General features: G+C 40.3%; 1 protein-coding gene and 1 long non-coding RNA gene across 7 annotated transcripts in view; one reads left to right on the top strand and one right to left on the bottom strand.

The window, feature by feature from the left end:
- The window catches only part of si:dkeyp-72e1.9 (syntaxin-binding protein 4), a 138138-nt gene that overhangs the window by 2576 nt on the left and 113784 nt on the right, over positions 1-21778 (bottom strand). For 4 of the 6 annotated variants that reach the window (XM_044182695.1, XM_044182697.1, XM_044182691.1 and 1 more), the window contains 8 exons: positions 14952-15048; positions 10439-10566; positions 10235-10327; positions 9306-9371; positions 8942-9154; positions 2570-2686; positions 371-420; positions 148-278 (listed from right to left, as the gene is read on the bottom strand). In XM_044182695.1, the coding sequence (XP_044038630.1) occupies positions 148-278; positions 371-420; positions 2570-2686; positions 8942-9154; positions 9306-9371; positions 10235-10327; positions 10439-10566; positions 14952-15048 (895 nt within the window). The remainder of the gene's footprint in view (positions 1-147; positions 279-370; positions 421-2569; positions 2687-8941; positions 9155-9305; positions 9372-10234; positions 10328-10438; positions 10567-14951; positions 15049-21778) is intronic. The other 2 variants (XM_044182693.1, XM_044182694.1) reach the window with 2 other exon arrangements.
- LOC122869552 lies at positions 9052-12783 on the top strand. Its single transcript, XR_006376344.1, has 3 exons — positions 9052-9181; positions 9324-9416; positions 11076-12783. It is a non-coding gene; the product is annotated as an uncharacterized LOC122869552 (long non-coding RNA).

A 21778-nucleotide genomic window follows, 5' to 3' on the forward strand; every position in this document is an offset into this window, starting at 1 on the left:
TAATTGATTATCAAAATTGCTGCAAAATGATTCTATTATTTCTGAATGAATCTACCCGTCGTTTCAGCTTCAGTGTGGCGTGTTCTAGAATATTCTGGTGTAGTGTTTTTCAGCCTGCTCCTGTGTATTCCCGTCTGTGCTCTGTACCTTGGTCATCAGCAGGGAGGGTGCAGACTCCCGCCACCAGCTCTTTGGCCTCCACAGCCAGTTGGAAGGCGGGATCAGGAAGTGGTGAAGGGGTGTCGGGGCTGTCAGTGGCTGGAGATGACCTGTTGCTCCTGATATACAGAACACACACAGGGAGAGTCTTACTGCAGAGCTGTGGCTAACTAATACTGTGATGTTGAGCAGTAGGTGTTCAGTCTCTTACCCGCCTTCTCCTCCAAACAGGCTGGGTGTTGTCAGCACTTTGTGGACGTTCTGAGGACAGAGACATGTAAGAGTTCTGTGACAACTTTCTCAATAACACTGAACCAGTACGGACGGCAGGTCTTCATGTGACACCGAACGAGGACCTCAAGGTCACAAAGAGAGAGAAGGTGATGAAGGGGTTTCAGAGAGAGCTGATTTCAAAGCCTGAATGAGAGGTAGACTTGGACCCGTGTAAACGTGAGCCGGAGACCGGACCAGGCCATTGGGCCTCATGCAAGAACCACTTTTACGAAAAGATTGGTCCTCAAGTGGCACATGACTAATTATCTCATACTTAGAATTTTGTCTTAGGCATGAACAAAATTCCTGAGTGGTCGATGTGCATCCCTGCTGCCAACTTACTGTGAGGTTTGACGACTAGTTTTTTATTTTAGATTTTATTGGTATGAGTATTTTGGCACGACAACAATTCTGTAGTTGCAGGGAAAAAGCTGCCTCTTTATGCAGGTCTCTGTCAGAGGGAACATCCTCTCTGCAACACCCGGAATAAATGTATTCTCTCATCTGTTCCTCTCACTGACCCGTCAGTCATCAGCGAGACGCTTTTCGCACCTGACTTCATGTCGAACTATTCCTTCTGTCACTGCTCTGATTACACGTCGTTAGCAGCTGTAGTAAAATTTCTCATTTACCTCTACTGACTGCTAAATCCGTTCCGCTTTTGTCTGCTGATTTGGGGGTGTCGATTATGCAAATGTCAAATCTCACTAATGCCCACCTCCATATGTACAGGTGCCACACATCAAGTTGAAACGAACAGTTGGCGAGGGCAGTTTAGAGAGTTCGGTAAATCAGAATCAGAATTTGGTTTAATTAAGGAGAGATGTTTAGAGGAAGAATCCAAAAATGTTCTTGCATGAGGCCCAGTGTCTTGACTGTACACTTTCTAGTCCACTTCACCTCTGAGAGAGCCCTAGACAGTCTGATAACATCAGTAACACAAGCTTAATCTTTAACCAGCCAATTCAAATGCAATCAAATCCCTGACTTAAGTATGTCTTCCTCATGTTCCAGTCTTTTCTCCGGTCTGTTCAGATCTCATTTCTTTAGGATCTGATTGGGTTCTGGGCTCGTATTCACAAACATCTTCAGGCTAAAAGTAGCTCCTAAGTTAAAAATAATGGCCATGTCTGTCCTAACTTTAGTACTCCTAAGTTTTTGGTCTAAGAGTAATTCACAGAGCATTATAGTGCTAAAAGTAGCTCCTGAGTCTGAGGGAAGTTAGAGGAAGTTCAGAGGACTCCTGAGTCACTAAGAGCTGCTCACAGTCACTAATGTGTTGCAGGTAATGTGTCTCATCGTGTCTGTGTTTTGTAAAAATAGAATGATAATGAACTTTTAATCCATATTTCAATGGTGGCCATTTAAAGGATTCATTCGGCTCACCAACAAATCAAAACTATCCAATAACACTGGTGATGACAGTTTGCACAACTCTATGCTACCTGGACACAACAGTAAAACGGTTTGCAGGTGATCTCAGCCTCAGCCATCTGGCAGAATTATTCCTCAAAACAAAAATGCTCTTCAGACCCCAGTTTGTTTGACGGTTCATTAAATGAAAATGAAATAATCACCAACTGCAATGTTCCCCATTGAACTTTTTCAGAGGCAAGAGAAGGCAAAACTATCTATGGCATTTGGAAATCCTTCTTCAAGTGGATTTTCAGAGCAGGGGTCAGGGAGGAAAACAAGTCCAGATATCTGGCTGGTTTATCAAATGTTGCAGAGAGCTGCAGTGTGTCTCTCAGCCACTGGGGGGCAGACTAGTGCTCTAGTGAATATTTGGGGCAGCAGGACGGTGTGTGTGTGAGTCAGAATAAACTACAGTGTGTGTGTTCATGGTGATGAAGGAACATGTCTCCAACAGTGTGGCTCACTGGAGCTCTATGGCACAGAGGAAGAAGAATTATCAGACTTTGGATACACACGTAAGACTTGTTAGTAGAATACATTCATTGTTCATTGGCTCTGCACATGGGATGTATTGACAATAAGAACAATATAGAATATCATCTGACTTATTCATTAATAACAAAATGAAAACTATGGTTTTGAGTATCTATATTCAACATAGAAAACCTTATTTAAATAAAATGAAAACCAATTATGTGAGTGTGTCCAGTTGAAGTTGTACCTGTGCAAAGCCCAGCAGTTTCTTGTTGGAGATCTCCAGGTGTTTCCTGCTCAGCTCCGACTTCCTCAGCTGGCAGTCGATGGTTGTCAGCCTCCTGTTCAGCTCCAGCACCTCCTCCTGACAAACACACGTCACATTTTTTTTTTTATTTAATCTTTAGTCTTTAATCAAGCAGTCTCATTGAGATTAAGATCCCTTTTCCAAGAGAGACCTGAGAACAAGAACATTCACAGGAGCACAAACAAACAGAATCAACACAACTACACGATAAACAAGGTAATTAATTACAACAGTTACAAGAGTCATTCAAAACTTCAGATAATAAAGCTTTAAAATTAAAAAGGGAATGTAAGACTGTAGTTTGAGGGCAGTTTGCAGTTCATTCCATTGTGTGCTGTAGTTACAGATTAAAATGAGAGAAGAGATGTGAGGTAGTTTGGAAGCTTTAACAGTAGAGCTTTATAGATGAATAACATGAGATGGCTATTTCTTCGTAAGGAAGTCCATCCAACCATGTGATACAGAGAACAATGATGAGTATGATAAAGAGTAAAGCACTGTGATAAACAGGATTTAACTGCTGAAGTGTTGATGGGGCAGCATGACAATACAGAATATCTCCACAGTTGAGGACAGACATGACGGTTGACTGCACAATAGTTTTACAGTTGAAAGAAGACAGACATCCTTTAATTCTATACAAGGAACCTAGTTTGATTTTTAAGTTTTAAGTCAAATGTTGAATGTGAATCTTGAATGATAGTCTGCTGTCAAGCCAGAGTCCTAAGTATATGTAGGACTCAGCCAGAGCAATATACTGTAAGTGCCATTTAAAGTTTTAATGGCAGGATAGTCAGAGTCACTGGTGGAGGTGGAGAATACCTTGAACTCTATCTTTTCTGCATTTCAAACTAGTCTGTGATTAAAGAATGATAGCATCGAAGGCAGACTGAAGACGAGTCAGGGCCTAGGCTGGGGTGGCACCTGGCGCATATAAAATAGTATCATCTGCAAAAATTTTTACATTGAAGTATTGATTTGGAAGTATTATGTTATTTATGTAGAATGTAAACAGCAGTGGACCAAGGATAGACCCCTGTGGAAACCCATTTCTGATGGTAAGATGGCTTGAATGAGTACCATCAGCAACAACAGTCTGCATTCTCTCTGTAAGAGGAGTGGAACCAATTAAGCGTGGCTTCATCTAGACCTATGACTGTAATTTGTGGAGTAGGATTTTATGAACTTGTTTTTTATCTATGAAGGAGACAATGTGATCAATGACTGAAACTGCAGCTGTTATTGTGCTGTGACCTGGGTGAAAACCAGACTGCTGTGGCTGTAGTAAGTGGAGACATCACCACTTTAGTATAACAGTGTTACTGAGGCGCTTTTCCATGAAGCTTCCATGAATCATGCCTGTTAAAAATGTCTATTAAAAATATGTGCTAAATGTGGACAGATTAAGGGGGCACTTAGATGACGGACATATGGGTCAAGATTATCTGCACCAGTGTTTTTGCAAGCTTTTAACCTAACCAGAGTTTTGTAAACATCTGCACTGCTGACCAGACTAAAAGAAAATTTACACTCAGAAGAAGCTGAGGCGCTGGGGACTCCCTCTGCTGGACGGATATGGTAATTGTCTACAGATGAATCAGCAGACATATAAAAGACCAGAGGAGAGGAAATGGGGATTAAAAGCTTCAGACATAGAAGATCTATCAGTAATATGATTAGATAGTTGTTTGACTTGTAATGGCAGAGTTCTTAAGAGATGCTATGGTGTTCCAAAAGTTAGAGGTACTATCATAGGCAGAGATCTAGCCTTCCTAATCATGCTGGTGCAGATGTTTCTTTGTCGCCTAAAGGTTAACCAGTCCTCGGGGGTGCCACTGGATCTAGCCATGGCCCAGACTTTGTCTCTGTTATGGATGGCATTAGAGAGATGTGGGGAGAACCAAGGACTGAATCTGTTTTTAATTCTGTGTTTTTTATAAGGAGCATGTCTGTCAGCAATGACATTAAAAGATTCTGTAAAGTTTACCAGTGTCACGGCAGGATCAGTAAAAGAGAACATTTTATCAATGTCAGAGATTGAGAAATTGTTAAAAAAAATCCTGAAGATTAAAATGCTTGTAATTTCGTGTGGTGATCATTTGAGATTTTGGAATTCTAGTATCTCTGACAAAGGCGACCAGATAGTGATCACTAAGGTCAAGGGCAAAGACTCCAGAGGCAGGGTATTTGTGTGGTCTGTTAGTTTGATATCAATTAATGTGGAGTTTAGAGGAGTTTTGAAGTTTGGTCTGGTGGGGTTGTCTGTGAGCTGAAAAAGATTAAGTCCGGGGACGTGAGTGATATTGGGACTGGTCAGAGCGAGTGGACGTTGTGGGAGTGTTTTGGCTACCTGTTACATTTCAGAGAACGAAATGTTTGGTGAAAGAAATTTTGCCCCCAATCAGTTTGGATGTATGCCATCGCCTCTAAATAATTGTCTGCGTTCCCAGAAGAGGTTGAAATTGTCGATGTAGGAGACACAGCGCAGGCCGATGAGAGCCAGGTGTGCAGAGACAGTTACCTGCTGAAATGTCCAACGCCGCGGCCACAGGAGGGGATGGGGCCAATATGTAGATGTGTCTCGCTGTTCTTTTCAGGCAGCAAAACAAGTGTACAAAGTCACTTTTCAGCAGCTCAGACTGCTCCTTACAGATGTCATCAGTCATCAGTAGCTTTTTCCTCTATATCGCTGACAGTGGCACCCACGACACAACAATTTATTGCAGAGTTTGTTCTGACATTCCTGATGGTGGAGTCGCCTATGACCAGGGCACCTGTGACCTGATGTGGACATGGTGTTGTGGACATGGAGCTCGTCACCCTGGAGGCGGAGTGCCGGTGTAGTCCACGGGGACCCGAAGCTGTTGTTTATTTTTCTGATGAAGTTTCTCAACCCAAAGAGGAATACAAAACATTTCCGGCGTTTCCACGTTTTTAATGCGCTGAAAATATGCAGAAAAACAGGTGGATGGAAATGCACTTAAATGCAGATTTACAACGGCAACTTTAAATCTGGTCTTGATCAAAGGTCTCTACAAATACTGTGTCTGCAGAGGCAAGGAAGGAGGAAAGGTATAGAAACAATGAAGAAAAGAGGGAAGAAAGAACTGGAAGATAGTAAGAAGAAGAAAAAACAAGTAGGAGGAAGGTTCTGGTCATCAGACCATGTATTTAAACTCATCTAACCATGTGACCATGTACTCAGCCGCTGTCACATTTTTTTGGTCCTCAGAGAAGAAGGGTGAAGAGGTTTCAAACACTCGCTGTCTCATCATCTTTGTCACTGGATGCTGTTATGGCTCACAGTTGATTCCTGTGAGCAGTGCCAGTGTACAGCCAGAGGATTTACCACCTGAGATGAAAAGCCACAGATAGTGAGGCAGTAAGCCAGAGAGCCAGAGGAAATAAATATAAAGCCTTCTTTTCATTAAAGCAGGCTTCTGGTGAAAACAGTGGCAGAGCTCTGTGTCAGCAGGGCTGTTGGAAATGCAGCTTGATGTGTTTCACAAAGACGTGGCAACAAAGCAGGCGGCACACTGATGGTGCTGCAGGGCCTGCAGCTCGAGACAGAGGACGGAGGGAGGAAAGAGGAAAGGAAAGGCTTAGCTCAATGTTTTTTAAATACCACACGATATTGCAGATATATCGGTGCCGGTGTGTATGTGTGTACATGGCAACGGCTGCGCATGTAGATATGGCGGCCAGTAGCTCCCTCAAACTTCGCTACATTTTTTTATTTTGATTTGTTATTTTCTCGCCCTTATTACTGAAGCGCATATTACTTATGGCAGTAAGACACTCATGAAACATCAGAAAAGGACGTGCAGGGATTGGATTAAGTGCAGTGGACCTTGAGACGATCACTGCTCACTGCATCTCCCGTCCTGACAACCAGACCAGCCAGGCCAAACGTCACCACAAGCGGTGTGACCGACACAGGAAGAGAGGAAAGAGAGGTAAGCTAACCCAGGTCGGACCGGAGGCTATTCCATAGCCCAGTCCGGTCGCAGGAAAATAAAACAGATGAGATAAGACTCAGGCTAACTCAACAACGGGAAATCAGAGTCCGGCTGCACCACAACGAAACTATTGCACACGACGGGTGGACCAAGTTCTGTGCTGACAGAACACAAGACTCCGGTAAGACGAGAGGAGGCGAACTCTGTGTTTACATCAATGATGCTTGGTGCTGAAACGCAGTCAAAGTGGATGGACATTCCATTCCCCAGATTTGGATTTTTTATTGTTAAGATGTCAATCATATTATTTGCCCAGAGAATTCACCAGTGTTTTTGTTGCTCTTGCTTACATTCCTCCAGATGCAAATTCAAAAAACGCACTACAGCAACTGTATGAGGTCATCAGTCAGCAGTCACATGACAAAAGAACCAATCAAATAGACCTCAGAACTGTTTTACCTAAATTCCACCAGCATGTCCACAACCCTACCAGGGAACAAATACACTGGACCAAGCTTACACAAACATTTCTGGCAGCTGCAAAGCTCTCCCCATCCTCATTTTGGTCAATCAGATCATATTTCCCTGCTTCTCCCGCCTACTAACTCCCAGCTGATAAAAAGGGTCAAACCATCAGTAACAACAGCTAAAGTGTGGACAGATGAAGCTACAGCAGCTCTACAGGACTGTTTTGAGTGCACACTGGCTCATGTTCAGAGATGCCGCCACCCAGGAGAACCACATCAATCTTGAGGAATATACATCGTCAGCGACATCATACATCAGAAAATGTATTGATGATGTGGTGATCACATAGAAAATAAAATCATTCCCCAACCAGAAAGCCTGGATGAATGGACTGGTGAGAGCTCTACTCAGAGCCAACAAAGCTGCTTTTCGTTTAGAAGACAAGGAAGCTTACAGCACCGCCAGAGACTGAAAGCTGGCATCAAGGAGGCAAAGCTGAGACATCAGGAGAGACTGGACAACACCAACAACACCAAAGACATGTAGCAGGCGATCAAAAACATCACAGGCTACAAAAGCAGGAGCGCCCCCATCATGTGTGAGGCCACGTTACCAGATGAGCTCAACACATTTTATGCTCGTTTTGATCTCCACAACAAAGAGTCAGCTGTAAAGTCCACTCTGCCTCCAGAAGACCAGCCACTGTCAGTATCCACAGCGGATGTGAGAAGAATCCTGCTGAGAATGAATATGAGTACAGCTGCAGGGTCTGATAACATCCCTGGCCGTGTACTAAGAACATGTGCCAACCAGCTAGTTGATGTCATTTTTAACATATCACTGTCTAAGGAGAGTGTTCCTTTAAGACAGCCACCATTGTCCCTGTACCTAAAAAGTCTGTAGTGTCTAGTCTAAATGATTACCGCCCTGTGGGTCTCACCCCCATTCTGATGAGAAACTGGTTCTACAACACATAAAGAACAGGCGACCATCTCCACTGCCCTCCACTCAGTCTTCACACACCTTGAGAACAACACCTACATCAGAATGCTGTTTGTTGATTTCAGCTCAGCATTCAACACAGTCTCCCCCATGAAACTGACTGGAAAACCTAGCACTCTGGGCTTGAGTACCACACTCTGTAATTAGATATTGGACTTCCTCACAAACAGACCCCAGACAGTTCGGCCTGGCGGTCACACCTCCTCCTTGTGCTCAACACTGGAGCCCCCCAGGGCTGTGTGCTTTTTAATAAACCTGTGTGCCTGTGGCAGTTTGTTGACAAGTCCGGCAACCCACCTACATAATTTGCATATTGAGATTTGATCAAAATGCGAGCAGAATAATATAGATAACGAGAATGTTTCCTAGTATGAGGTGTAAAGGCAAAGGCCTGTAATCAGATGTCAACATACAGATTGCTGGTTAATACCAGATGGAAATAGTGTCTAAATGCTTCACTAGACCACTTGTGTCCAGCAGTGGAATAAGTACTCAGAACTGTTACTTGAGTAAAAGTAGTAATACCACAAGTTAAAAAGTCCTGTGTAATTTCATTTAAGTAAAAGTACAGAAGTATTATAAGCAAAATATATTTGAAGTATCAAAAGTAATAGTATGCATAATGCACATATTCAGAGTATTACATTATTATTGGATTATTATGATATTGATGCACTAATATGTAATCAGTATTTTAATGGTGCAGCTGGTCGATGCAAAGTTCATTTCAACTATTTATATATTGTTGAGTGTGTATTTTATTTGTTGATCACATGTTTTGTATATAAAATCCAAATCTACCAAGTAACTAGTAACTAAAGCACACAAATAAATGTGGAGTAAAGGGTTAGGGTTGAAATGTAGTATAAAAATAGTTAAATACCTGCTTGAGACTCACCTTGGTGGCCTCCACTCCTTGTGCTTGCCTCTTACTGGCCAGCTGGTTCTTCAGGTCTTTGATCTCAGCCTCCAGCAGCTGGATGACCTCCTCGTAGTCCTGCTCTGCACTGCTGGCCTGCCGCTGCCCCGCCTCGGCCTCGGCTGCCTGCAGACGACTCTTCAGACGGGTGTTCTCCTCCACAGTCAAACCTGCTTTCTGGGAAGGACAACAGAACGTTCCGTGGTAAATATATTCACGTGTTGGATTCAACCTAATTCAGATGCCTATCGCTGACTCTTTCATTTTACACTTGTAAATAAATCTCACTAGCATTTGTCTCCACACACTGCCTTGGCTCGTCTCTCACCTCTGAGGTCTTCTGCAGCTCCTCCTCCAGGGTTTTCTTGCTGTGCTCCATGTCCTTCAGCATCACCTGCCAAGAGAGGCAGCAAATGAAGCCCAGGAGGTTTTAACAGAGGTAATCATCAGGTCAGTGGGTCTGAGCCTTCTGTGGCTGGGTGAAACCACACTAACAGAGAAAACACTTCCTTCTGCCCTCACTCATTTCATTTCATTTGGTTACTTTAGACACGTGTCAGTTATTTTCCAATTGAGCTTTGGCTGTTGGCTTCGTGCCACTGCACTTTTCTCTGTGGCTTCTTTGACTCTGACAAAAAGTTTAAAGTTCTAATCCTTAATATTTTTATTTTATAGAACACTGTATTTGCATTCTATAATTACTTCACTACATAGTTTTCATTGCTAGAGTCTACTTTCCCCTATTGGGATTCAAATAGTGTACCCACATACAAGGGCTACACAGGAAAAGATGCATGCATGTATTTAAGTGTTATTGTTTGTGATGTTATCTAATTGATAGAAGTCTTGGTCTCCTACAGCTGTGTCATAGCTGTATTTGCAATGTTAAGTTACTGCAAACCAAACTTTCCTACTGCTGCTGTTTCACAATTCCAAGCATTAAACTGCTGAACTACGGGATTGGCTTTTATTATGAAGCAGCCACAGGAAATGCAATGTATTTGTCACTGAGATTAGCGATGACTGCTACTGCTACTCATTAAAAATTGGTCTATGACATTTTCAGTGGCTTTTTTCAGTGAATGATTAAATATTGCAGGGATTAATGGTATTAACTGGGACTGTAATCTGAAGGATTACAATGTTAATGTTCAAACATACAGCTAATTTTGAAAAACTGTTTGCTGGTTGTGTATAAAACTAAAATAAAACTCGGCATCCTGCTACCAACACTTTTGTGTGAGTGTGTGTGTTCACCTTGAGCTGCTTCATCTGGGTTTGCAGCTGCTTCACCTCTGTCTGAAACTGCTCCATCTCCTCACTGCTGTAGCTGCATTCTGATTCATATGTCTACACACACACACACACACACACACACGTAAAAGACAGTTATGTTAGTTATCTTTTCTATTTAATCTGTGTAAGAGTGCTTGCATGTGAGAGGCTGTGAGGACTGCTTACGGGGGAGTGGAAGGCCGATGTGTCCATCAAACTAGCTGCTTCGTGATAGGAAAACATGAAGGGACCCGCCCCTAAACCCAGCTCCTCCAGGTTCTCCTGGAAGGCGTTCCGGGTGGCCTCCACGAAGTCTGAGAGTCGACAGACAAGCACAGATAGAAAATGTTTGTTATTGATGACAGAAAGGTCAGGGTTACCATAGCCACCAGAACCCTAAATTATACATCTAAAAGGAAGGGATAAGTGTTTCATACAGACATAAATTAATATTAGTATAAATGTTAATTTGTGCTATTATTAATTTATATCATGAATTTAAAAAATATCTTAAGTTTGCTTCCCTTCTACTTTCAGTTTCTGTGCACTTTTTTTCAAAGTATGTTTAATTATGAGGCCATCTGAAATCATTTCGAACATTTTTTTTTTTTACTTTTTTATTACGAGACCACATGCTCTTTCGTTCTGTAAACAAAGGAAAGCCATTGTTTCCCACAATCCTCCAGACTTCACACCTACAGTAGGTGTGAACTCCCCCCATGGACCCAGCTTCCAGCTACCTTTGGTCAGTCTGACCTGTGACCAATGATGTCACCAGGTCAATAAATGGATCAGCAGCCATTATTGTTTCTCTCTTCTCCAGGGACTCTTCTAAAGCAGCAGACAGCTGCTGCTGTCTCCCTCTCAGTGTGGCCTGCAGACAGCAGACTGACAGCAGAACTAAACTCTTTCTCTCTGATCTGAAGCAGCGCCACGAGGACCTGTGTAAGATTTCTGCAACAAAGCTTAGCACCAATGGGTACTACACAAAGTCTGCCACCTAACTAAGAAGCAAATAAGGCAGTTAGCACCAAGCTAACTGTAAGGAGAACAACAAATGGAGTGACCGGCTTCCTCTGATCGGAAACTGCATAGCAAGGACTTTTCCCCGAACCACAATTCTTTCTAGCTTGCCCCATCTACAACAGACGGACCGCTGGCTAACAAGGAGGACTTCAAAGCAACCTTCTTTCCCTCCATGGACTGGTAATGTAACTGGGCATTACATAGTTTCACATAGCTTAACAATGTACTTGGCTAAGCACAGGATTGTCTTATTTTTGTGAATGTATATGTATTAATTTGGTTCTTTGAGTGTTATTGTTGTGATGTGCTTCCCCCGTTAGGATTTGGAAGCCACATGCTAAGTTGATGTTAGCTAATGTTATGCTTCACACAGACAGAGTCATGCTAACTAACTTCTTTTAACTGGGCACTATTATCCTACACCAATCACACACATCCACTCTAATCTGACCTTTAACAGAGCCACACTCTTTTCAAACATGGTCTAGCCGCCATTTTGAATTAGATTTCTTTTGTTTAAGGCCATTTTGGATCAAAGCAGCCATTTTGGATCACCCACACACCCTTTGTTTAGTGCAATTAGAGTTAGACTTCATATTGTGTTTTTGCTTTGTTCATCTTTTAATAAATGCTTGTGTGTAATTATGCTGGTTTCTTTAATGTTGCACAAGAGTGAACTTTGCCAACCTCTTCTATGTAGAACTCCAAATCTTTTAAACTACTAGCTATTAATCAGGGCTCCAGACTAACGTTTTTCACCACCATCCCAAAAAACAATTTTAACTATCCTGAAGTGAACGTAATCTGAACTAAAATGTTGTTCCTTTACTTTGTTAGTATCATCTATAGTTGTTAGTTGCATAATAAAAACACCATTAAAATGTGAGGACATAAATAATTATATTTATTTTGTTCCATTCAAAGAAAAAGGTTTGAAAGAAAATAAACTGAATTAAAAAAATTAAATAGGATACAATTTAGTAACACAGCAGCTGCGACCACATGGCCCGTACAGACACAAATCACACTGTGAACATTACTGGCCATGCTGGCAATTATTTGCAAACTAGGAAAGCTGCCATGGCTTTTGCCCTGCAGGCCGACATTGTTGTTTGTTTTGTCAGCTGACAGTTACATGGTTGCTGCCGCTGGCTGACAGGTTACACTCCATTTAAACCGTTTTCCCGGCCCTCACCGTTAAGCGGTGCACCGGTGCACTGAAATGTCATTTGTCAAATGTCATCAGTTTGTCATTTACTAAGTGATATTATATAGATTATATATACATACACACACACATACAAAAATCCCTCTCCGGGGAAAAGCTCTGTTCGTCCAAACACATTTTCTACGGGACGCCGTTAGTCTCGAGAACCGTTATTAATGGTCATTTTCATTATAGTTACTAATTTAATTATTAATCGGAGTTCAAAAGTGATAGTTTAGTGTATTTTATGTGACTGAATCAATTAATTAGCTATCCTTTTCCCTTATTTAAGGGTTGTGCCCAGGGGACTTAATTTTCAAAACATTAATTATTAGATGTGTAATAACCTGTAATGACCTGTTCACAGGGTATAAGCTCAACAGGCTATGCCTTGTACTCCAGCAGGGGGCATTCCTAAAATGCACTGTCCATCTAAACACCCTGTTTCCCTGTCTGTAAACTAAGCTATTGTTATCTTCATTAATGCAAAATTGAGAAAACTAGCGAGCCATGCTAAGCAGTCAGCTGTTTGCTGACTTTATTAAATGTAACAGCCGTAAAGTATGATAGCTTGTCCCTCAAGTGAGGCAGCAGAGGCACTGTGAACTAGGAGGCCACCCAGAGATAGAGGACCTCCGCCAAGGCCAATAGTCCAGTCTTCTATGATATGCAAATCTGCAAACGCAACCAACGGTGTAGCACAAAATTCTGGGCCCTATACAAGCAGTCTTAGAATAACTTTTAGTTGCCACTATATGAGCTCACCTTGTCTCACGTCCTCAGTAACATTATTAGGAGATGATGAGGGACTTGTCACTCTCAGTGGCTGTGTCTGAAACTGAGGGTCATGTGGTTCATGATGTTAAACTTTGCTAGGTAATGTTGATAGATTGTTGTTACATGACATCGTTGCTATGATGCTGTTTAATTAATGTTTTGCAAAAATATATGCTCCAAGCTAACCTGGTTGACTGCCTCCAATCTAAGCATCATACCGATATGAGTTTATATTCTAAATATGTTTTAATTAGTGTTTAATAACCTGAAATTAAGAATCGTGTTTTCATTACCTTAGAATAAGCCTTTTATATCTACATACAGAGCGGATCCCCTTCAACGGAGGTCGCCATGTTGCACCGCCATTTTTCTACAGTAGCCCAGAATGGACAAACCAAACACCGGCTCTAGAGAGGGCTGTTCGGGTTTTTCGCGAGTTTCACGGCTACCGTAGTTTCTCCTACACGCTTGGAAGAGGAGGGTGAGGCGAGCGGTATTCAAATGGTTGTAAACAGCAGGTTCCCCACTAGATGCCACTAAATCCTACACACTGGTCCTTTAATTAGACTCTGATCACCATGATCTTAAAATTGGAATTATTCTCCTTCTCAGATCTTGGTTTACTTGGCTTACTTTTAACCCTCTGAAAATCATGGTGGATCATCTTACACATTACTGTCTTTTGAAGGCTGTTCAGTTGAAGGCACTCAGTTTAAGCTAGCGTGAAGCCAGTGTTATCATATGGATCTTGAGATTGCAATGAATCCGTTGGTACCAAACATGTCATGTTAGCTTACTGGGAAAGGGGCTAAATAGTTGTTGTTTTGATTTGGTGTTTGTGAGGCATAAGCTGTTCTCATTCCTCAGGTGTACTGATACTCCACCAGTGTTCAGCACAAACATACTTTCCATTTGGTTTCTTGTTGGGTTGAACGCTGTGAAGCTGCTTTGTTTTTTCAGTTCTAGTCTGAGAGTCCTCTGTTACCTTTGCACCGTGTGCCATGTTTGTTGCCATAGAAACCTACAACACATGACTTTGTTGATCCCGATTTTATTTACATCTAATTGAAACGTCCATACAATCCTGGTGTCTGGACTTGAGGCCGTGAGATAAGTCAGAATAAACTCTGGTGATTTTTAGTTATTTGATGTTTTGTGTAACTTCAAATGCTTCACACAGTACACCTACATACACCATAGGTTTGGAAGAAATTAGAGCTGAAACAACTAATTGATTGCAGCCCTAGAAGAAACGCAATTCTAAATGAAGTTTTTTCTATCTATGTGTTTATGCTAATGTACCATTCATTAAACTATTAATATTTAAACATATTAGAAGATTTATTTTATGACCCCTTAATTAGCAGATAGAATTAGTAATAGATCAGTAATTATTATTAGTAATAACAAAATATCATGATATAATACCACAACATTTATTAACCAGCTCCTGTTGTAAATGAGAGTTACAGTTATAGAGCACTGAATACAGAGTCATAGAAATGCTGCACTTTGACTGTCTGCTTGGCTACAAACGGACACCATATACAAGTGACACAACCAGAAACTGACATGCAGCTGTCACACAGAGCCTGTGATTTGACAGGATTTCAACACAGATATTTCACCTTGCTCTTGACACAACTGGAAATGTGTGTGTTTGTGTGTGTTTCTGTACATGTGTTTCACCTCCATAGGCCACAGTGCCTTGTGGGTCTGTGGTCAGACTCTGTCTCAACTTCTTCCTCTTCTCTTCTGTGACATCCAAGCCGAGGAAGGACAAAGCCTGAGAGACAGAGACAGAAAGATAAACAGAGATAGAAATAAAGATGAAACTGGGAAATATTTTTATTATGGTGCCATTGCAACATCAAACTATGTACTCATCACACTGCAGCACTCTGCAGATTGTGCAGTTTGTGTTACTGTAAAAATTACAAATCTTTTCAATAGTCTTTAAATCTTGGTCACAAGTTGTTTCACATAAAATATTTACACATGCGAGGTTAGGGTTTATCTACTGAAAGCTGTTGATATACATGGGTTGGACAAAATATTAGAAACACCTCTCTAACACAATACTAATGCAAAATGACCACACAGTTGAATCAACACCTCTCTAAAAAGTGTTAACAAAATCGGAACATTTGAAGCTTCATGAATGGAGAAATGAATGCAGGACTGTTGTGTTGAACTGCATTAGTTTTAGCTAGGTGGCAACTGAGTGTGTTTCTCTTTACTTCAGTGTAAATCTTGCTGTTTATTTCATTACACATGTTGGCAAGTTTCTGCGTTTAAAGGATAAGTCTACCGATGTTCTATATTTTCATATAGTCAACAAACCCCATGTAAACACCCAAACCAAAAATGAATGTACCCTACTAACAAGTGTTGTGTATATCGTATTCCTCTGTGCCATGGAGCTCCACTAAATGGACCTTGTGGTGAGACAAGAATAAACTTTAATACATACATGTTCATCTTTTTTATTTTTGCAACTGTTAACTGTAAATGTTACTGAACCTATATACACAATGCTTTACAAGCCTTCTCCACACTGCCAGGAATATAATTCTGGTGGATAAATACTAAATCTCTTTATTTTAATTACATTTTTTGCATAAAAACTTTCAAATGAGAATTAAGAATACTTGTGCAGTGCCCATTCCAGGCAGGTTTTGAACAGACTATAAATTGTATCATAAAGGTTGTATTTTACTGTATTTTCATCATCACATTTACAGTTACATTTGTAGTCAAGCAGTAGGAGCATACATCCAGCTGCATTATTAGCCACTGGACCCTGGTTATGATGGTTAGATTTTATACTAGGCGAGGATGAAAATCTTGTTTTTTTTCTTCATTGCATCTCCATTTACTCTGGAATGGTAATAGAAGTAGGTTTAATGGATTCATATACTTTAGCTTATTATCTATCAAAGGATACCAGATATATGCATATGTGCCTTATGGTTGAGGAGCTATTGATTCATTTTGGTTGATATATTGAAACAATGTTAGTGAATCAACACTGATTTAGCCATTATCTAATTAACTACAAGAAACCAGCCCTTTTCATGACATTTTCTTTATTTATACATTTATACAACATGATATTGTTCTCAGCATGTAAATGAAGTTCAAGAAAACTTTTGCTTTAATAAAAGAGAAGAACATTTGCTAACTCATACACATTATCAAAAATATCAATGACAGTAGAATACATTTAACTTTACATAATATTTACTAACAAAATAAGTAAATGTGCTTTGGAATATGTATGAAACTTACAGATCAAATATATAAAGTGAAATATAATATCACTGCATGTCTTTTTAACAGTGAGAGAAATACTTACAGAACAAACATTTATTTACATTTTAAAACCTTTAAGGCCAGGACCATTTAGTGTCATCACATCACTGTCCAATGTTTTGACGGTCAACACACAGGTTATCATTCACAGTACTGAATACAGTCACTATTCAGGTCTTCAGCTGTCAACATATGTTGCTTAAATTGAAGTATGAATTATGTTCTTCTTGCTAACAAACCAGACTAAACAAAACCAAATATAATTATCGTATCATTTATTTTAATGGGGCTAAAAGGGGCATTAAGTAATTAATTAATCCATATTATACATAGTTTATTGTGGTACAAACTCACATGACAGTCTTTCTTTACTGTCTCCTTGAAGGGCCTCTTTGCTGCCTTGCATTCTCACCTGAAGCTCACGGTAGACCGTTTGTAGTGGTGGACGTTTTCTGTAGATCACCTTACAGTCCAACCGTGACAGAATGGAGAGAGAGAGTGGTTGGTTGGAGTAGCTAAGGGAGTGGACAGAAAGTGACGTCCACTGAGTTTTAATGTACAGTAGCCTACATGCTTGGGAACAAAATAGAAACTTATGGCAGCCATACACCAAATGACTTTTCAAGCTATTTCACCTCACAGACAAATTTCCATTGCATTTACATTTTGGTTTTGGAGTGTTGGCAGGTATGGCTAGAGTTGCGTCGTGCACCTCTTATCTCGATCATTTGGTGTAAGGTGGTCTGACACCAAATGAATCAAGTTAGTGGTAATATTAATATTACCACTACCATCACATTATTATTATTTTAAAGGTGGTATTTACATGGTGCTTCCCTCTCCCCCACTCCCCCTCCCCCTTCTCTGTCTCTCTCTTTGCCTCTCTCTCAAAATCTCTCTCTCTCAAAGCCTAACCTGGCAGCGGCGGATGTCCGCCCACCATTGAGTCTGGTTCTGCTCGAGGTTTCTGCCTCTTAAAAGGAAGTTTTTCCTTGCCACTGTCGCCAAGTGCTTGCTCATGGTGGGATTTGTTGGGTCTCTAAATAGTATTATAATGAGTACAATGTGCGATGAGATGAATGATGAATGAATTGGCGCTATATAAATAAAATTGAATTGAATGTTACGTCTTTCAGCACCACAGCAGCAGCTACTTCCCCCCTAAAATTGGGGTTAGTGCGGTTTGTTTGGGCTGGTGTGAAAGCATCAAACTCTGGTGCAGACCAAACAACTGGACCGAGACATTTCCAAGTGGACTCTGGTGCGGTTCGTTTGTGATGTGAAACGAACCAACCACAAGATTGTATGATAGCAGATATGTTAGCATTATTTCAAATGCTAAACTACTAATAAGTTAATCTGCTGATCGTGAAATCTGTTCAGGAAGCAATGTCATAATTTATATATAATTTATTTATTTTATAACAAAAACTGTAAAAAATGCTGTGCTTGTGTATATGTCATATGGATAATCCAGCCCAGTGGGAAATAATCTCAAAAGGAATCTAGTTGTAGTCTTGCAAACAGTGACCCTGCAAGATCCCCAGTCTTTGCAAAATCTTATAGTCTATGACTAAAAACACATTGTCAACACATTGTCTTTAGATGTGAGATGGTGTCAGACTAGTCTTTTCAAAATCTTTTCAAAGTCTTCTAGTGTATGGTGGGCATTACAGTATAATACAATCCCATAAAAAATACCAACAACCATGGCCTCAGAAATGACTGTACAGCTAATTTTGACACAGTAACTCTGTTAGTGCTTTCCCCCAACTATCTCCTGAGTGCAGCCAGTACTTGAAAAACCTACGCAGACTTTGCACTGCTAACAAACAAGGACATTTCAAGCAGCTCTCCGCAATACATTATTGTGAGACATTTATTTTGACCTACAATTCATTTCACTTACCTAAGTCAGGTGCAAGTTATATAGGAAGATCCCACCGGTCTCAACATAGGTGTCAGCACACAGCTTGAAATACTGTTAACATCAATCCTGAAAAGGAACCCACAGAAAGTTTCCCTTAAACTGACAGGATGACTTTAAAATGTTTATGAAACATGTTCATAAACTGTTACTCTGAAGGATCTGAGTCAAACTAACCTGATAAATCTTTGATGCTCTTTTAATAAACAATTTTACATCCCTTAGGTTAGCATACAGTAAGTATAAAAGTATAAAAATGGATGTATATAATCTTACTAGTTTGAGCACCAGCAAAGGTGACAATTAATAGTGGAGCTAACTTCAGTAAGTTTAAGTTAAAAAAAAGTTTGCTACTGACCTAGCAAACATCTGTTTTCACCTAATTGATCATCATAAAAGAGGCGATATTTAGCAGAAGCCTGGTATTTGCTGGGGTCAATGAGAGTGAACATCACACATGCTAATGACTAACATTAGCTTAATGCTAGCTGGCATCATTTTTTCTAACAGCAAATATGACCACTTTACAATAGTTAATTTACTAACCATTACAACAATAGACAACCTGTAAAGACAGCAAGATAATGGCACTGGTTCAAATGTTTGCTATAAAAAAATAGCAGGTCATTTCTAAAGAACTTCTTTAATTCTGCTAAGATCCATTTGGAGTTTTTTTTTTCTTTACTGAGCAAACTAGCCTATTGTTTGCTTGCTCACCACCAGATCACCTTCCAATATTACAACTATGGACTATTTCAATGGACCAATTTGCCAAGACAGCAGCTATGAGTTGACATAGCATTTTCCTTAGTTAAAAGATTAAAACTTACCTCCTTCTCCACAGGCTGGTGAGAAATGAAGGAACCACTGGGCAGTTGGAGCAGTTGAATATAGCATTTTTTCTAGGGGAGGGCTTGGATCTCCCTCCTCTTTGCCATTTCTCTCCAAAAACGATGTAAAGATGTTTTCCTCATTACATATAAATTAATTAGTTTACTTTGTCATCTAACACCAAACAAGTTGAAGAAGTGAAGTAAATGCTTTATTTAAAACAAAAGTGCCCCACACCCCCCTATGTTGTTCCCCAGTCCTTGTTTAATTTAAATTATTTCGGCAGGAAAGTTGGCAGTACAATATTGATTTAATGTTAGTATTTCAATGTTGAAAATAAGACTCAAATACAATGTTGATTCAATGCCATTTTTTCAACTTTTAAACTGTGGCTGCTGTAGAAATGTTGATTTAAAGTAGATTTTTCAACGGCAACCAACCTTTCTGACCATAACTGTTGAATTAGCAACTTTTGATTTTTGTGACTTATCAGACATTTATTTAAATGAAAATCTTTGAGATTGCCACTTTAAACGAGATTTAATTTACTGAATGTAGGCCAAAGACACACTGCACACATGAAAAGCATTGTGTGTTAAAAATGTCAAAATACGCAATTAAAAAATATGATTATAGACTAATGAAAGAAAAGCCCTGCCATTGAAATGAAACTCTAAGAAGTTTTCATCCAGACGTAATAGTGAATGCATGAAATCTTTACCGCTAGTACCGCTATTACTATTGATAAAATTCATGAATTCATGCTGAAGCTAGCCAGCTACGGCATGTTAGAGCTGGTTTCCAGGGCATTACAAAGGGTAGGCTGATATTATTCATTGAAGGTAGCTAGCTAACGTTAGCTAGGGTTAACCCTAACCCTCTCTCTACATGGCTCTGGGTATAACGATGGATGTATAAAGAGAGCTGGATAAAAAGTAATAAAACGTGAATAAAGCATCGGAGGCGGGGCCCCATTTATTTCTATGAAAGCTGCTCAGTGGCACATGAAGCCAAAAAAGTTTGACTTCCCAGTATAAAGTTACCCGGATCTTCGGCATTGCGTGGCCCATAGAGCAAGCGCACTAGAGACTTCCGCTGCCGAGCCGGCTAACCTCTGGTTTAGCCCTCCACTAACTTGATCCGCTCATGCAATCTATTTCACACTCGACACTGCGCTTCCTTAGGTCCTCAGCAATACACCTGCCAAATGTGAAATTAATCGGATGAACGGTTGTCGAGAAAATCGAAGGACAGACACATAGAGAGAGATTCCTTCCTTTATAGTTAGATTGACTCTAAATAATAATAATGATAATAAATGAATCAGCCTTAAAAGTCTTATCATGTGTAATTTATGTGTAATTGTAGAATGTAAATTAGCATTAGCATTATTTAACAAGGTTTTACAGCTGTAGTCTGAGAGAGCCCAAACCGAAGTAATGTGAGATTTTCTGTAGCAGACTTCTAAAACATGTCATCAGTTCAAAATCAGGTTTGTAAGCAGTTCTCATAAAGTATGTTATTTTGAGCTGTTAAAGAGGGCCCTGGGTCTCCGGGACATCTTAGAGAAATCTTCAAATCTTAAAAATGGAACGTTTTTTAGGATTAATTGAACTACCAAAATAAACAAAAACTACGGGACCAACAGACACTTTGGTGCATTTTTATCTTTGATCCAGTGATAACATTTTGTAGAAAAGCTGACCTTTATTCACTACACTTGGCACAATAGCCAATCCCTGTCATAGCCATCTGTTGTCTAAACCTTAAACAAGGTTGATATACAGTAATATGCATAAACCACAACTACCCTTTCATTTAATGAAAAGTATTGTCCGCTGTTCAACCTTTAAAACTGTTTGTTTCTCCCTCCACTCTTTTTGATTGGCTTTCTGTACTTTGTTACATTTTCTTACCTACAGTAGCTCTCAAAGCTAAAAATATCCATAATCCATCTCTCTCTCTTTTGCAAAGGAGCCAACAGATCAAGAGAATTGTGCCTGTATTCAACATTTAAACTCTCTCTGTCTCTCTAATCCCATTAATGAATTGGTAGATTAGGGTCAACCTACTGCTGAGCGGGATCTGGAGAAAATTAAAATCAAAGCTGAATAACAGTAACAAAACTACACAGAGGGCAAAGACAGAAAGCCAGAGAACGAGGCAGAGGAAAACAGAGACCATCAGCAGAGAGCTGGGAAGCTGCAGGGCAGGGGGGATGGGGGAGCAGTGACAGAATGTGCTGATAGGGTAAAAAACAAAGTGCAAATGAAGAGCGCAAGTGTGATAGAGCAAGCAGAGAGAGATCAATAATTAGATGAAGAGAGAGCTCGGGGGTGGGGGTGAAAAAGTGCTACAAGTGTGAAAAAGTTGCAAGCAAGTTAATCAGAATGAGAAGAATCATCAGTGTAAATCTGCCTCATGGAGATTCTTTAAACCCCTG

This window comes from Siniperca chuatsi, linkage group LG21 (genome assembly GCF_020085105.1).
Source record: "Siniperca chuatsi isolate FFG_IHB_CAS linkage group LG21, ASM2008510v1, whole genome shotgun sequence".
Taxonomy (NCBI): Eukaryota; Metazoa; Chordata; class Actinopteri; order Centrarchiformes; family Sinipercidae; genus Siniperca; species Siniperca chuatsi.